This window comes from Phoxinus phoxinus (genome assembly GCF_949152265.1).
Source record: "Phoxinus phoxinus genome assembly, chromosome: 18".
NCBI lineage: Eukaryota > Metazoa > Chordata > Actinopteri > Cypriniformes > Leuciscidae > Phoxinus > Phoxinus phoxinus.
Window position 1 is genome coordinate 20,140,193 of NC_136893.1, and position 17,657 is coordinate 20,157,849.

General features: G+C 42.8%; 2 protein-coding genes across 6 annotated transcripts in view; one reads left to right on the forward strand and one right to left on the reverse strand.

Moving 5' to 3' along the window:
- tns2a (tensin 2a) overlaps positions 1-13,529 on the forward strand; it is a 53,362-nt gene extending 39,833 nt beyond the window's left edge. The window contains 15 exon segments of the mRNA XM_079588952.1: positions 1,462-1,537; positions 1,668-1,797; positions 2,321-2,386; positions 2,564-2,680; positions 4,208-5,659; positions 5,859-6,018; positions 6,130-7,121; positions 7,818-7,949; positions 8,684-8,779; positions 9,389-9,466; positions 9,621-9,698; positions 9,777-9,945; positions 10,070-10,138; positions 11,882-11,911; positions 12,113-13,529. Coding sequence (XP_079445078.1) covers positions 1,462-1,537; positions 1,668-1,797; positions 2,321-2,386; positions 2,564-2,680; positions 4,208-5,659; positions 5,859-6,018; positions 6,130-7,121; positions 7,818-7,949; positions 8,684-8,779; positions 9,389-9,466; positions 9,621-9,698; positions 9,777-9,945; positions 10,070-10,138; positions 11,882-11,911; positions 12,113-12,251 — 3,784 coding nt within the window. The 3' untranslated portion in view covers positions 12,252-13,529.
- Positions 13,530-13,720: 191 nt separating this feature from the next.
- The window catches only part of foxp1a (forkhead box P1a), a 40,720-nt gene continuing 36,783 nt past the window's right edge, over positions 13,721-17,657 (reverse strand). For 4 of the 5 annotated variants that reach the window (XM_079587966.1, XM_079587967.1, XM_079587965.1 and 1 more), the window contains 7 exons: positions 17,403-17,610; positions 17,165-17,241; positions 16,912-17,013; positions 16,707-16,828; positions 16,566-16,629; positions 15,878-16,044; positions 13,725-14,982 (listed from right to left, as the gene is read on the reverse strand). In XM_079587966.1, the coding sequence (XP_079444092.1) occupies positions 14,820-14,982; positions 15,878-16,044; positions 16,566-16,629; positions 16,707-16,828; positions 16,912-17,013; positions 17,165-17,241; positions 17,403-17,610 (903 nt within the window). In that variant the 3' untranslated portion in view covers positions 13,725-14,819. Of the gene's footprint in view, positions 14,983-15,877; positions 16,045-16,565; positions 16,630-16,706; positions 16,829-16,911; positions 17,014-17,164; positions 17,242-17,402; positions 17,611-17,657 lie in introns of all 5 variants that reach the window. The other variant, XM_079587964.1, reaches the window with a different exon arrangement.

Genomic DNA, 17,657 nt, shown 5'->3' on the forward strand with positions numbered 1-17,657 from the left:
CTGCTTATTACTTAGGGATTAAGATTAATGCTTATTACATTAATCCTAAATACTCAAATTTGGCACGTAGAATGATGCCTCACATTTTGCTGCAACTTTTTTAAGCAATCACACTTAAGGTTTTTACCTGGTGGGGAAAAAATCCCATAAACATTCATTATAGGAGGGCCTGAACCACCCACAATGCCCTAGCGACAACCTAACACCATATCAACCACCCCCAATGCCCTAGCAACAACCTAACTCCCTATCAACCACCCACAATGCACTAGCAACAACCTAACACTATATCAACCACCCCCAATGCTCTAGCAACAACCTAACACCCTATCAACCACCCACAATGCCCTAGCAACAACCTAACACCCTATCAACCACCCACAATGCACTAGCGACAACCTAACACTATATCAACCACCCACAATGCCCTGGCAACAACCTAACACCCGATCAACCACCCACAATGCCCTAGCAACAACCTAACACCCTATCAACCACCCACAATGCCCTGGCAACACCTTATCAACTACATGAAAACATTTTAAAACCACTCAGAACACCTTAGCAACTGCATAGCAACACGATGGCAACACCCTATACTAGCAACCATCTAACAACCACCCAGAATGCCCTAGCAACCTTCCAGATCACCATAACAATCATCCAGAAAGCCATAGCTACAGCCACCATCTAGTATACCCTAACAACACCTTAGCAACCTCCCAGAACACCCTAACAACCACCCAGAAAGCCCTATCAATGCCTTAGTGACCATCCAGATTACCCTTACAACACCTTAGCAACCACCCAGAATGCCCTAGAAACTTCCCAGAAAACCATAGCCACAATGCCCTAGCAACACCTTATCAACTTCATGAAAACAATTTAAACAATTTACCCTAGCAACTACCCAGAATTCCCTAACAACATCCTAAAACTCTCGAGCAACCACACAGAATGCCCTGGCAAATCCTTAGCAAACACACTAGCACTGCATGAAAACAAATTCAAATAACTTCAAACACCTTAGCAACTGCATAGCAACACTATGACAACACCCTAAAATCACATATGATGTTAAGGGTGTTAATACTTTGTGGGTAGACTTTTTACTTTAGCCAGTAAGTAACCACATAGCAACCTCCCAGAACACCCTAGCAACCATCTAGAATGCTATACTAAAACCCTGTCAATCATCCACTATGCTATAGCAACACCCTAGCAACCACCCAGACTACCCTAGCAGCAACCTAACAACATCCCAAAATACCCTAGCAGCAACCTAGCAACCTCCCAGAATGGACTAGTAACATGAAATACAACCGCCCACAAACACCTTTTATGCATCTGCATAGCAACACCATGGCAACACCCTAAAATCATGAAGGATAGTTGTTAACCCTTCTTCTTCAGGAAATGAAAATCTAATTTAAAGAGTAAATATGTGTATGCGTTGTGTAGTGATCTGCAGGGCTCCGGGAGCAGACGGCTGATTGTTACTATCGAGCCTGCACTGCTGCTGAAAGGAGACATCATGGTATGTGCGTCTGTTTTTATCTGACCCTGATATATTACAACTGTCAAAAAACATAGACATTTCCATCACTTTAATCTCTCTCTCTTGCTCTCTGTCACTTTTACTGTCTCTCTACCTGTCTGTCCTGTAGGTGAAGTGTTATCACAGACGGGTTCAGTCTGCTGAGAGGGATTCTGTGTTTCGACTGCAGTTTCACACGTGCACCATTCACGGAGCTCAGCTCTGGTTCGGCAAAGGGGAACTGGATGAAGCTTGTTCAGGTACGTTCTTAGTGGGACAAGCCAGGAGTCAGATGCCAAACTCATATATTATCACAATAAAACCAGAGGCGTCTGTCCAACTCTGACCGCCTTGAGCTGAAATGGCCTTGGGATATCAGCTGAGCTTGGTTTTTTATGGTGTGCTTTTTTTATTTCGGTGGTCTGTGTTCTTTTAGCTGTGCTGTAAATCATCGCCCTCATTCCCATTGGGTAACACCTGCGCTCCACAGCTGTGTAATTGAGATGAGATACAGATTTTCACGCGATGATAGATTCTCTATGGGTTTTACATATGAACATGGGAGGCAACTTCAATTGCTCGTAAAACTCTGGGAAAATTCCTGGATATTAATCGTTGTTATAATCAAAAACATTAATGTAGTGTGTAGTTTGGAGAGGATATTATATACTAATATGAATTTACAAATCCCATTATTAATGACAAATATTATTAGCTGGAAAGGGTCTTCTCAATCTGTCTTCCTAATGATGAACATGAATCAATTCCCACTGTTTCCTGTAGATGACAAATTTCCCTCTGATGCCACAGTGGAGTTTGTATTTTCATCTGGGCCTGAGAAAATCAAAGGTAACTTAAAACCTTAATCAAACTCCAAATTAAGAATTTACTAACTGTTTAATTGTCATTTAAGGGACTATGAAATAGTTTGACAAGCAATTTTCTTTTCTGAGCTGACACAATATTTCCAATTGAAACATCATGTCATGTGGTCTTAATGCAGACGTGTGTGTGTGTGTGATTCAGGGAGAGTGACCCAGAGGAATGATCCAGCTGTCAGCGTGGACTATAACACGAATGATCCGGTGGTGCGCTGGGACTCGTATGAGAACTTCAATCAGAGATATCAGGACAGCCTAGAAGGTACAACTATTCATTCTTACAACTGTTTATTCAACCCTTCAGAGTGAACATACTGTAGATCGTATATAGGACTTTCCCTTTTTTCTTTTCTTTGTCCCTTTTTTGACATCACAACTATGAGCACATTAACAAACGGTCATGTTTACACATGCAGAGGTGTTTTTAATTATAAGTTAGCCAATCATATCCAGCATTAGGGTAAAAGCATACAAGTGTGGCACATTATGTAAAAATAATTTTTTTGAAAGTAATGTGTAACAAGCTACATTTTGAGTTTTCACCTTAATACTTGTTCTTTATACTTAATACTTGTTCTTCAAATTAATAATATATAATTTTCTCTGTGTAATCTATTTACTGACAAACTGGGGAACATTTTAAAGGGTTCTTATGCTAAGGGTTCTGATATTACACCTGCATCATTTTGTTTATGGGGTCTACTAGAATACATTTACATCAGGGATGGGAAACTCTCAAGTCTTGGAGTGCCGCTGTCCTGAAAATTATAGCTCCAACCTTAATTACACACACCTGAACAAGCTTATCAATGTCTTCAGGATTACTAGAAAGCTACAGGCAAGGGAGTTTTTAGAAGGGTTGGACCTTAACTCTGCAGGATAGTGGTCCTTCATGACCGAAGTTGCCCATCCCTGATTTACATTATAATTTACATTGTTGCAGCACCTGTTTTCACCCTTTGTCTGACCACTCTGTTTTAGTGTAGTTTTCTATAAAACTCACCTTCTGAAAAGCACAGTCTGCTCTGATTGGTCTACTGCTTAGAGCATGTGTCAGGAATGTAATGCCCTTTACCATAACCGGGCAAGTATCAGCTCTGGAGGTTTCCTGAGGTGCTGTAAACACTAGAGGAACAAGCAGATCAACCCAAACCACCTTCCCAAGCACAACTTTTTTTTATTTTGTGTGTATGCTTTGGGTGGGAATTCTTGTGATATGTCAATCCCAGAAGAAAACTGAAAACTACTATCGATGCGTTCAGGAAGTTCATAAACAGTGCTTACTGATATAGAGAATAACTGCCTTCCTGAATAACTGGTGGATTTGTGCTTTGTAACTTTGCAGACCTTTTTTATGCTCAAACACACTAAAGAAGTCTAGTGTCATCAGCATATTAGAATGATTCCTGAAGGATCACGTGACATGTGAAAATTCAGTTTTGCCATCACTGGAATAAATTACATTTTAAAATATATTTCAACAGTTATTTTAAATTGTAATCCTATTTCACAATAGTACTGTTTTTAGTTTTAACTGTATTTTGATCAAATAAATCTAGCCTTGGTGAACATTAAAAAAATCTTCCCAACCTCAAACTTTTGAATAGTAGAGTGCGTGCCAAGAACTTAAAGGTACAGTCGCTAAAACAGCCTGTTTAATTCTGAAGTTCAGAGAGAGGAGGGAAATGAAGGCATGAAACTAAATGATGTTTTGCTGCAATAAACCTTGATTAATAATAAAAGTTGGCTTCAGGGAAATATAAAAGTGTTCTTTCATAAATCCCTTCAGATATTGCACACACACGTGGACCTGTAGATGGCAGCCTGTACGCACAGGTTAAAAAGCGCCGTGCCGCAGGCTCCACCTCCCTGCTGTCCACCAATGGGAGCCCTGCAAGGAGCTCTGAGGAAAGGCCAAGTCAGCTTCTGTCTGTCAGCACTGATTCTGGACACTCATCTGTCCCACCTGACCGGCTCGATGAACCAACTCGACAGGCCCCGCCTACTCAGCAAGAGAGGGAGGATCTTGAGCGCCTACTGGGTGGGATTGAAGGCGATGGAGGGAGGGACCGTGACCGAGAGACAGCCATTTTGGATGACGGTGATTCCTTGCCTCCTGAAAGGACTGGGTCACTGAGGTTAGGTCGTTCATGCTCATGCCGGGTGGGCTACCGATCCCAGCGCTGTGCCGAGCCTGGATGCGATGGACTCCACCACTTATCAAATGGTTATTGCCTTGATCGTCCCAGCACCACTAATGGACAAACAGGGGCTCCTCCTTCAGGTATGCCATCTGTCATAGGGCTTTGCCAACACCACAGTGCCCATCCTCACCAAACCCTGCCGCCTCCTGACCTGCTCTGGGACCGCCAACAAGGTCCACAGCACTACCTTCATCGCACTTGCACAGAGGGACCATCACGCCACCTGTGTCCATATCCGTCCCAGGAGGTCAGCACTCATCCTCATAGTCTGTCTCCCCGACTGCTCTGCAGGGCGGATGAGTACATTCCTTACCCCCATCATCACCACAACCATCCACACCACCCCAAACCTAGCGGTCCCTATCACGATGTCATGATGGTAGATGGCATAGTGACGCCTGTCTGCCCCTGTCGGGACTGCTGTCTACGACGAGAAGATTTCCACACTCTCCGTTTAGACCGAGAGGAGGCAATACACTGGGAGAGGGAGGCAGAGCTTCTCCGGGACACTGGGTTAAGACGGGGCAGAGAGGCCGATATGCAAAGAGGGACGGATATATGGGATCGGGAGGCAGGGCTAAGGAGGGGACGAGAAATGACTCTCCACTGGGACAGAGACCGAGAAGCAGAACTACAGTGGGAGAGAGAACGAGAGGCAGAATACTGGCACAGAAGGGCCACCGTATCCCCATACGGGCCTCACGGTCATGAATTACCAGCATTTAACTTCGATCCCCTCCCTGCAGGCCATCCCGCATACCCCGAACCCTCCCGTTCACACTCTCATGCCCATCTGGATCTCAAATACAGCAGCAGCTCCAGTGGGTACCAGACACCGCACCAGACGTGCCCCTGCTCCCCTTACCAGCCGTCACCCTCAGAGAGCCGTGGATATGCCTCGGGTTACCAGTCTGAGTCCACGTCTCCTCTTCCACCTCCCTCCGCCTCCTGCCCTGGCCCAGTGCACCATGCCAGCGGACCTACAGAGAACCAAACAGACCCCCATCCTCAGCAGTACCCCTCTATCACAAATACAGGTGAGAAATGACTTGACAGCTACAATTACATTCTTTTAGTCCCTTGTATTGGACTATCTTTGAACTTTGAAGCTTTTTTAAACATGTTTTGGGTCATCTTATAAAATCAAAGAAATGTGTATAACCTTCCTCTGCATGCAATTTCATCTTTGCAAGATAAAATTTGTTTATCGGTCTGTATGCATGCCATCCCTATCAGATTGTCCTGGCGCAGATAGCATGGGCTGGCGTAGTCACATTACCCATGGTTCCCTGCGGCATACACATCGAGATCCACATGCTCCATGTTCAACACCCTCTGATATTTCAGGACCTCCAACTCCAGTCCACACAAGCAGCCCTTTGCGGACGCAGGAGAGGTAACAAGCTCCTGCATTTATCAGTAGATTGGGGTAGCTGTTAGAGCAGGGTGGGAACTTAGGGTTATCTTCTGACTTTAATACTGTGTTAATTTCCTCTTCCTTTTTTAGTCCGATCCTGAGTGTCCGTGAGTATGACTCAAGAGAGGTCAACAGTGAAAGCAGTTTGGCCAACTCCCACAACAGGCCGCACCCACCTGCCCTACAGTGCAACAGTGTTAGTCCAGGGTCTCGTCAAACTCTACTGTCTTCCAATCAAGAGATTGCTGAGATGCATCCTTTTCCTGCTACACCCACCACTGCCCAACAACCCTCCACCAATTCCCCTCCTACATCACCTCCCACCCCTCAAATCTCAGCAGAAAACCCTGCCCCCTTAACATCTCCATCAGAATCCACCCAACCCCAGACAAACTGCTCGCCTTCTGCTGCTACAGTGCCACCCACAGGGGAAATGGTACCACAGTCAACTGAGACTTTTAAACCAGCACATTCACCACGTCCCTCCTCTCCCATCCCAACCGAGTCCATCCCAGCTCACTTGCATAGCAATGGAGTATCACCATCTCCAGAACCAGATGTCCCAAAACCTTCTTCTTCCCCTGCGTCCCCTCATCCACCCACTAGCGACCATGAGAGTTCTTCCTCCCCTGAACCCCCAGTACCTGGATTTGCCACGCTGGGCAGGAAGCTGATGTTGGGCTCTGAAACCTCCCTTCCTGCAGGGCACAGTATAGACGGCAGCCCCAATTCCACTCCTACCTTCCCTGTCTCTCCAGCCTGTTGTAGCCCATCTCCTCCACCAGGCTCCTACTCAGGGTGCCCAGCCACCTCTGTCCCACAGCCTCCTCTCCCTGAGAAACGCCGCCCATCCGGGCAGCCAGGCTCACCCAATGGGAGGCCTGGAACGCTGAGGGGGTCCATGAGTCATCACGCCTCTGGACAGCACCACGTTACATTCTCACCTTCAGTAGGAGAGCTGACCATGAATGCTGGTCAGGAAGAAGTTGGTGTGGAGGGTGAGATGGGCAGCCGTGTCAGTGTAAAGTTTGTGCAGGACAGCTCTCGGTTTTGGTATAAACCTGGCATCTCCAGAGAGCAAGGTGAGACAACCACTTTGGACCTTATATTTAACTATATGATATATGCAGTTTAGAGGTATTCTTAATCAGTTGCTGATTAGGGCTGGGTAAAAATATGGATCTCGATTCATAGAGTTAAAGGGAAGCTTTCTGGAAAATAATGGCATGAGATTTCTTTAGTTTGAGTTGCCCTTGTGGGCATAAGAACTGCTTCATTTTAGTGAGTCCAAACCAAAATTAAGCCAGCATTATCTGATTCACTTATAAATTACTCTTATTAACTGTTTAAAAAAAAAGAGAATTCATGATTCATGAACAAATTGACTCTTTCGAGCTTGTCCTTTGAATGAATCAGTAAAAAAGACTCTGTTCTGTAAATCTGTTCAATAAATTGTAATACAATTTAATTATTTAGGCCCTGATGTTAATTTTTCTAATTATTTTCTTAATGTACCAAATTAGAAGGTTCCCTGTGTAATTTATCGCAATAACTGAGGAAGAATTTCTTTCATATGTAAGCAAAATGGACATTATTACAAAAATATGAAATGTGTCGGTAAATGTGTAACAATACCCAGAATTACTGCTGCTTGCTGTACTTTTCATAACCATAACTACTGTTGTGCTGTAGTGTTGGGCAGCAAATTGCAGATTGTTGTTCCATATGCTTGGATTAATAGCGATGTCTCATTAAACTATCCTGCCTCTGTTCAACAGCTATAGCAGCACTGAAGGAAAGAGAGCCAGGGGCCTTCCTCATCCGAGACAGTAACTCTTTCCAGGGGGCCTACGGTCTGGCCCTGAAAGTTGCCAGCCCACCCCCCAACGTCAATAACCATAGCAGCAAAGGTACGCCACATCTGCAGGCATTTCCTCACACAAACATTTATCTTGCTTCAGTGTTGCTCCCAAAGCTCTCTGTCTGCACAGGAAACACACGACTGCACCTGAAGTACTCTAGCAGAGCTAAACATCACAGTAATTCAGAGCCAAAGCTGGAGTGTGTCATTTCTGCGGGATTACCGTGACCAAACGGAATTACAAAAAACACGATTGTCTTCAAAAAACAAACAGATCGTTCAAACCCTTGCTTGATAGGGTTGTGTGAATTGAACTGAGAATGCCAAATAAATTGAATTGATGAAACAGGAAGTAGAAGTGCAAAGTAATTTGTAACTAGAAAAGTCAAGACAAACTTTGAATTGAATTATCTTGACAAAGCCTTTTTTCTGAACGCTTTGAAGAAAGTTTAAACCTGCAGTTTGAATGTTTACAGGCCATAGAGACAGAGGGACTGATTGATTTGTGCTTCGTTGCAATAATTAACACCAGACCAAGCGCAAACGAGAACACTGTGCACTGTTTATTTTGGTAGTCTTCAACTAAATATTTAATCGAGACAGCATTGGGAACTGCTTTGGGAATGCTTTGTATGACTTCCACCTTTAAACAGTGATGTATGTGGATCTAAATACCCATTAATCACAATATTGATGCACGATTTTGAAAAGTTGTTATGGTTTGGTATACAACCAATAGTAGCATCCTAGTTTGCATTGAAGATGTAATGTGTCTGTTAGCAGGAGGAGACCCTCTGGAACAGCTGGTCCGACACTTCCTGATTGAGACAGGGCCTCGGGGAGTGAAGATCAAGGGCTGTCAGAACGAGCCCTACTTCGGTGAGCAGTTCAAGAATCCTCTCATTCAGCAGACACTGTGATTAAGCTTAGGCCTGGTTTAAATCAGAGCTTAAAGGGATAGTTCACCCAGAAATGATCGTTCTGTCATCATTCATGTCGCTCCAAAACTGTATGGCTTTCTCCATGAAGATGTTAGGCAGAAATGTCTTGTGGTCCTAGCCCTGATCTGGAAGCCCAATGTACGTACAAATGTGGAGTTAATAGAACAGCTAGGCTGAATAAAGTTGAAAGTTGAGCTCAGGTTAGTGTGAAAATGACTTTCCTGCGATATCTGAGTGCAGGATCAGTTCGCTCCATGCATGTAAGATATTCAGACAGCAATACTGTTAAATCTCCGTGATATCTCTGTCATGTACTTTAGCAGAACGCTGAATTTACCAAATAGTTCAGAGCGGCGAACGTACAGTCGCGAGGTTAAGAAGTTGAGATGAAGCTCACATCTTCGTATTAGAAAGCTAGGGAGTTCTTTTATGCCTGCGATTAGTTGCTGTCTGGCTTCATTTTGGTGCTTTTGCGATCTGGCACATCAGTTTTTAAGGTAAATAATGCTGAAGTATTGAGGTGCTGTGTGTGTTTTGTCATCGGTAGGGAGTCTTTCAGCACTGGTGTATCAGCATTCCATCACACCTATCTCTCTGCCCTGTGCCCTCCGCATCCCAGAGAAAGGTAAACACTGCAGCGCACATCAACACGCCACGCTGAGATATCACTATGATGAAAGCACAGCCACAACATGCACTCAATGTGAAGTGAGAGTTTGTGAAGAGTTGATTCTCGTGCGAATGTTTGCCGTGTTTGAATGATTGTGTTGCCCTCTCAGACCCGATAGGTGAAGCTCTCGAGGTTCAGCCGGTCAGTAACATGAGTACAGCTGCAGATCTTCTGAAACAGGGAGCGGGTGAGTGTGAACCAGCACATCTGTCCTCATGTGAGACTCCTTACTGCGACGTCCATAACCTCAGGTGTCTCTCCTCAGCCTGCAATGTGCTGTACCTGAACTCAGTGGAGACCGAGTCTCTCACGGGACCCCAGGCTATCGCCAAGGCCACAGGAGCCACGATGTCACGCAGCCCCCGGCCCTCCGCGACCGTGGTCCACTTTAAGGTGTCAGCCCAGGGCATTACACTGACAGACAGTCAGCGCAGGTACACACACTCATCCCCCTGTTTGCTTTCGAAAGTACAACCATATTCATTTTTCAGTTTTCTCTGAGCAATATAAATGTGAGGACGGGTTGTTTCTGTCACACTGAGATGTTTGGGTTTTCAGGGTGTTCTTCAGGAGACATTATCCAATCAACAGCGTGACTTTCAGCAGTGTGGACCCACAAGACAGGAGGTGAGATTGTAGAGGCAGAAATGCTAGCGGTGGTTTATATATCTACTCTATATATATATATATTCCAACAACAATGTTCCAAGTTCCACATACAAACCAATTACAAACCATTGAAGTGCCCCTACTATGCTATTTTAAAGGTTCCTGATTTTGTTTTGGACTCCTCAAATAAATTGAATTGCATCCAGGGTAAAAAAAACACTTTTCTCATAATATACATTCGACACTGAAACAATTCAATAAAGGATTCAGTCTCTCTAAACCCCTCCTTTCCGAGAGTCTACTCTGCTCTGATTGGTCAGATGGCACAGTCTGCTGTGATTGGTCTAGTCTGCTCTGATTGGTCAGATGGCACAGTCTGCTGTGATTGATCTACTCTGCTCTGATTGGTCAGACGGCCCAGTCTGTTGGTGTCGGAAACGAGACGCCCATTACCATATCAGAATTCAGCTCTGGATCTTCCTCAGGACTTCATACACAGTTATACAAACCGCAAAGAGTGTCGGTTTTACCGTATCAATTCGAGTTCGATTCCTCATCCTTTGGAAGTTCATGCGAAGTGGATTTGCGTTGGCAGAGCAGAAAACAGTGTTTTCTCGACATGTCAACAACACAAACCCAACTCTTCCAGTCTCAGTTACAACTGCAGTGTTTGCGTGTCAAAGTAGAAGCTGCTCATGGCCAATGAAGATCATAGACCATTAACTTTATTTATCGCGCACTTTGATATTTGAAACTTTGAAGACCTTTTACATTCACAAACAGAAATATATGACGCACTACATGAAAGATAATATCTGAAAAAGCATAATATGGGCACTTTAAGGTTACTGTAATCATAGGAAGGTAAATGCGTGTATATATATATTTTGCTTTTTGTTTTGTGTTGTTTGGTTTTGGGTATGGGAGGCATTTTTTTTATTAGATTTTTATTTAGATTTTGTGTTTTTTATTTATTTAAGAAAGACAGTTTTCTTTATTATGTGTTTTGCATTGTTTAGTTGAGTTTAACAGTTGCTTGCCTAGAACTAGTAGTACACAGACATCTAATGATCTAGTGCATGAACCTCTGTGGCTGCTGTGTGTGCATTAATGTTTTCCGTGTAATCATTGATGTTTATATTTTCAGTAGCATGTAAAACACAATCTTCGGGGCTCATTAAGCGTAAACCCACCCTGTGCAGACAAAACACTCGTCTTTTCTTAAACTGTCACTTTGAACCCTGTAAATAGTTTGGGCTCTGTGATTTTTAGTTTTGTAAAAGCTCTTTCGTGGCAGACAGCCACCAGTTTTGCGTCTAAAGAATTTGAGGCAGTAACATTAAACCAGATGTTCCAGGATCAAACAGCATTTACTTTTGGGTGAGCCACCAACAAATGGATGAAATAAAGTGTGTGTGTGTGTGTGTGTGTGTGTATGTGTGTGTGTGTGTGTGTGTGCGCGCGCCTGCGTCCGTGCGTGTTACAACCACTGCATACTCTAAAAGTATATGAACGAAAATACTTCTAGCTACACAAGCTCGATTTCACGTATCATTGCAATCGGAAATGTGTCAGAACGGAATTCAGGTGCAGCGCAAGTATGTTTCCACCACAGCAATGTAGGAACAACAGACCTGTGTACTTGCATGTATGCGAGCATGTTCATGTGTGGCTGCAGCAGCATCTCGTGTGTGTGTGTGTGTGTGTGTGTGAGTGAGTCTGTTCCTCAGTCTTGTCTCTGTCTCCCTCTTGCTGCCGTAGGTGGACTAACTCAGACAGCACAACCTCTAAGTAAGTCTAAATGAAACGTGTGTGTGTGTGTGTGTGTGTCGTCTGGACTGTTGTGACCGCTTGTTTCCTCTGGTTATGTGCATGTTATTTTACTCTAGTACTGATCATCCTGTCTGTCTGTTCACTGCGTGTTTGGATTGCAAGACTGACGGATGTTTGATCCACAATCGCTCATTTGCGTGTCTCTCTACCTCCTCTCAGAGTTTTTGGGTTTGTTGCCAAGAAGCCCGGCAGTGTGGAGAACGTCTGCCATCTCTTCGCAGAGCTGGATCCCGAACAGCCTGCGACTGCCATCGTCAACTTCATTAACAAAGTAATGCTGGCACCGCAGAGACGCTAGAGCCCCGGGGACGAGGAGGAGCGTTTATCCACACACACACACAGCCGCACATCACAAAGACTCTAATGTTGCACCTGTCACGTTTAAGAGCGTCACGACTAAAGACTGCAGGAACTTTTTGGCAAAGACAACGGCTTTACTGTTGACCGACACGATACCAAAACACATTCAAACCAAAATATAGAGAATGTAACCAAACTAAAGCCACCCATCTGTTGTGGTTTTGCATTATTAGAGATTTTGTTGGTGTTCGTGGGATTGTAAATGATTTTTATAAAATAGTCACCAAGATTTTTTGAATATGTACATTTTAGGCACTGCAATGACCCCTGAATAACATAAATGATATATATGCACTCAAACATATGAATTGCACAGAAAACAGCCTCTGCAGAAGGACAATCATCAGATTATATATACATATATATAATGTATTATATTAATCCACCAAATTGAAGTGCATTTTTGTCCTTTTAACTGGAAAGGAGGTGCCATGGTTTCTGAATCTGGCCGGTGTCTGCGAATGATAGTGAAAGTTTCAGAGCGTTTGCGACGGAGAGACAGATGGAGGACCAGACATGGCGTAATCATGACGCGCGGTTCCAGTACAAGAAAGATTTATATGTCATGTAGTATGATGTCACAATGGAAGGCTGATGGTCATGTGATTATTACCCAGAGAGAATTCGGTTGCCTTTAGTGTAGGAAGAAAGTAACGTTATTTTGTCCGCTTTTGTGGTGTATTTTATGCACCGTTCACACATGGAATAGGACAGTGGTACATAACATCCACATCGTATATGAACCATAGCCTGGTCAGCTGACCGCCACGCATCACGCTGTGCCGGACGGATGGTGTAGAAAAACATTATATTGGAATGTAATCGGTCTTTAGACCTTCATTCTGTATTTCATGTTTTGCATAATGATTTCATGATCTCCAGAAGCGGTTTATAACCAAAGACGTGTGGCCATGTACTCATCCAGTTACTTTAAGCTGTGCCATTTATTTTACTTGCCTGTATATCAACGAGTTATTGCTGTTTTTGACAGATAGTAAGACACGTCTATGACAACTTTAATATATTGTATTCTGTATTTTCTTATTGATCTTTGTATGTAGTAATATATTTTCACACATGCAGCTGACTTGGAAAGTTAAACAAATGACTACATGGAAGGATTTTGATAAGAAAAGTATTTTTTTGTATTATCTTATGCTATTTTTTCAGTGTATGCACAAGTGAAAAATATAATAAATGTAAAGTCATGGTACCAAATCTGAATTCATGATGTGAATTATTTAAATTTGAATGCACTATTTTATTACTATCATTTAAAAAAAAGAAAAAAAAGAATATATATATATATATATAAAACACACACACATATATATATATATAGACATTTGTATTAAATTAAAATATAATTTATAATTATAAACATTTATAATGAAAAGAAACTGACACTTTTCACATTTTTATACAAGAATTTATTAATCATAAGGCCATTTATTCAGAAGTATTGAACAAACTGAAATAGTTGATTTGAAATAGATGGCATCTATTTCTTTTGGACATGTGTAACAAGTTATTCAGTCAACAATTATGCATTATTTCCATCATCAACTCTTTTTCTCTGTGGTACGTTGTCGAATCAAACGATTGCGGTTTACAAACTGCTCAAATGTGACGAGTGCGACATTAAATGCCTCCAATGCTCATCTAATCCACTCAAGTGAAGACTTCTTAGTCTTGGCCATATCAAAAGGGACAATGTAAACAGGGCACACAACATTAAAACATCTTTCACAATCTTTGGTTACTTGATTCTTTCTACAAAAAAAGAAAAGAAAAGCCGCTCTACTCAAATACGGAAATGTTTGGTTCAGAATGATTTTGGTAACCGAATGATTGGGACTGTTGGCGTAAATGTTTTGGATTATGGAAATATACAGTAACCTTCTGTACACACTAAGTGGAAAAACAAATCAAAAACTACAATTGAAAAACATTCATCATCAAGTGCTGGTTATAAAATGTTCCCCTTTGGTTTTGTTTTTATCTTGAAAAAACAAGAGGTAAAAAAGATAGACATTCACAATTTCATTTCCCATTCTACCGATAAGCAGCCCGAAATTGAAGGCCACGCGTTACCGTCATGGCAGCCGGGGCCATGGATGGCGACTGACCCTACAGTATTGAGGCTGAGGTGATTTTACAATAAGAGCTTTTCATTCAGCATTCACAGCTGCAGTGAACAGATTTTGTGGAAAGCTAAATAAATCTTGCCGTAGACAGCTTCAAATTTCCCTCGGTTGACAGGGAAACCGTCTTCCCTTCAGGGTGAGCGTTTGATTCAGTTCAGGTGCCGTAGTGTTTAATATACAAAGCAAAGATGGCGTGCAGCCTACAGCGCCCTCTTTGTCCTCTGCAAGCTGACGGGCGACCTTTTCAAACACAGAGGAGCCCTTTAGTACCAGTGAGGTCAAACCATTGCATACAACAGAAACAGGTCAATCGAAACAATAAATAAAGGGTTGTTCCCAAAAGGAGAAGTTGTCTGATCTCAGCAGTGGAAGCTGGCGTGAGGTGGCGAGGAGAATCCCGGCTCTTCGCTGTACTCGGGGTTGTGGTTGGTGTCTGGACTGTGCTGGTCTTCGGTCTCTGGAGACGTGGAGCCATTATAGTCCTCGGCCTCTATCTGCTCCTCTTTAATTTGAGACTGATGCCTGTGAACACACACAGCTCACATCAACCAAGATCTTACACTTGAGCACAAATTAAACTTCAAGTCACTGGCATAGATAACTCTATTTTGAGGACTGCAGTTTTGAGAAGTATGACACAAAATTGCACAAACATGCATTGCTTCAAATGGCATATTAAAACGGGATATTATATTAATAGTAGTATTCACGATTAAAGTGAAACTTGAGCTTAAGTTTCATACAAGTAGCTATGATGAAACAACAGATTTACATAGCGTTTAATTATTTTTTAAATATGAGGTTTCTAGCCGACAGGGACAATGTGTTGTCAAAGTAGGTATTGTGGCTTTATATATGGTCAGACACTTTATTATATATTAAAATTTTTTGAAGATCAAGCTCCTTATTGAGTTACAGGGTTTCTGATCAGCGAATGCATGTTATGATGCATCACATTATGTTTTAAAGTTTAATGTAGCTATGTGGGTGCTCGGTTTTTCTTCTTGTTGAATATATTTGGCCAAAATCTCATGATATAGAAGATGAAGCGCTATGCACAGGATATTTAAATTTGGTTTAACTAGACTGCAAATACCAGACTAAGACTCTTAAATACGATAAACATTAGCCTTTATAGAGTGCTTCTTAAGTAAAGAAAACGCTGTACTCAAACAAACAGTTCTTTCTTTACCTGGGAACTGTGCGTGGCACTTCATTCACATAGAGGAGGGGCGGAGCTATGAGGTTTGACTGACAGTTTGAGGATCCAATGCAGTTACAAGGTTTAGTCACAACCTCTTTTAAATGCTTTTGGTTACATTACGTCTGTCTGAGGGTTTTGATCATAAAGGATAACCAATAGCATTTATCTTTTGGGGTTTCTGTGAGTGATAGACAGGCAGGACAGTGGACTCACAGTGTGGGCAGAGGAGAGAGCTCCAGGCTGGAGTCGCTGCGGGAACCCTCATCGTGATCGTGAGAACTCATCATGTCCTCATGCAGCGCACCGGTCAGGGCCTTCAGACTGGACGCTCCCATAGATGCCGAGCCATATAGGGGCAGACTGCTGTCCGCCATCGCTGCCTGAGGAGAAACACTGTTTTAAGATCACCGGAAATAACACTCGTTTCCCAAACAAGTTATATATACTACCATTCAAAAGTTTACATTTAATCGCCAATGATGCAAGTGAAACTAAAAACACTAATAATGTTAGAAAAGATTTCTATGTCTAATAAATGCTTTTCTTTTGAACTTTTTATTCATCAACGAATCCTGAGGGAAAAAAACATCACGATTTCCACAAAAAAATGAAGCAGCAAAACTGTTTTCAACATTGATGATAATGTTTCTTGAGCAGCATATCATGATATGAGAATGATTTCTGAAGGATCATGTGACACTAAAGACTGGAGTAATGATGCTGAAAATTCAGCTTTGCATCACAGGAATAAATGATCATTTAAAATATATATTCAAAGAGAAAACAGTTGTTTGAAGCTGTAATAATATTTGATAATATGACTGTTTTTACTGTATTTTTTGATCAAATAAATGCAGCCTTGATGAACATGAATGGTAGTGCATGTATGCATGAATGATACCTGCAGCGCAGACAGGGCAGGACTTTGACCCAGACTGGACTGGATGTTCTTCACCAGAGGTGATCTGAAGAAACAGACCTCAGCGTCATTAGCAACAGCGACCCGTGCGAATGAAAACGTTGCAGTCAGATGTGCACTTACCCAGTGATCTTTTGTGGCCGCCTCTTCTGAAACTCCAGCTCGTCCACGGTCCAAACGGCCCCCTTCACATTCTCAACTCGTACAAAACACTTGTGAAGACTGAGGTTGTGGCGAACTGCATTCTGAGATTGCAGGAGAAATGAACAAACTGATCCAGGGCACAGGAAACCAATCATGACTGATCTTTTTACTGTATCTTTATTACCTTCCACGTTGCTGCATTGCGTCTGAAATACGCAAATGTTCGCGTGAACCAGTTGTAGATTTCATTTAGTGTTAGCTGCTTTTCTGGAGACTCCAAAATGGCCTACACATTAAAAAAGGGAACGAGATCAACACACGTCTCTCATACAGCAGCTGATGAAAGATAAAAGTAAAGGTTTAACTAAAATAGCTCAGACAGCCTGTGTGATCAGAAATGACGGTGAGGTACCAAGAGCTGCATGATGGTTTCTTACCTGCCTGATCAAAGCTGCATATGTAAATGGAGGCCTGACCTCAGCACTCAAGTAGAACTCCTTATTCTGCACAATATCTGCGAGACACAGGAGAGAGGTGCTGCTACTTCAGTTACACTTCATTTATCAAAGCAACCGTTGTGTGAACAGGCCTTTACACTGGTTTCAGGCCATGTTGTAGAGCCCTGATAACTACACTATAGTGAGTGTAACACTGGCCAGAGGTCACCGATCTCACCTTGGTCCATGGCCATGTTGTACTTGTCCGAGTAGCGTTTGCGGATGGGTCCCATGCTGTGCAGGCTGGTGGGGATGATGACGGAGGGCATCTGGGGGAGTGACGTGAGGGGCGTAGACGGGGCCGTGGCACTCTGGGACAGGCTCATGGAGGGAGTGCTTTTCGGAACGGTTGCCTTGGCAAGAGTGAGGTTGGACACCAGATTCACCTAACAAACATTTGAAAGTGTATTATTTCACCTACATTTCATAAGTG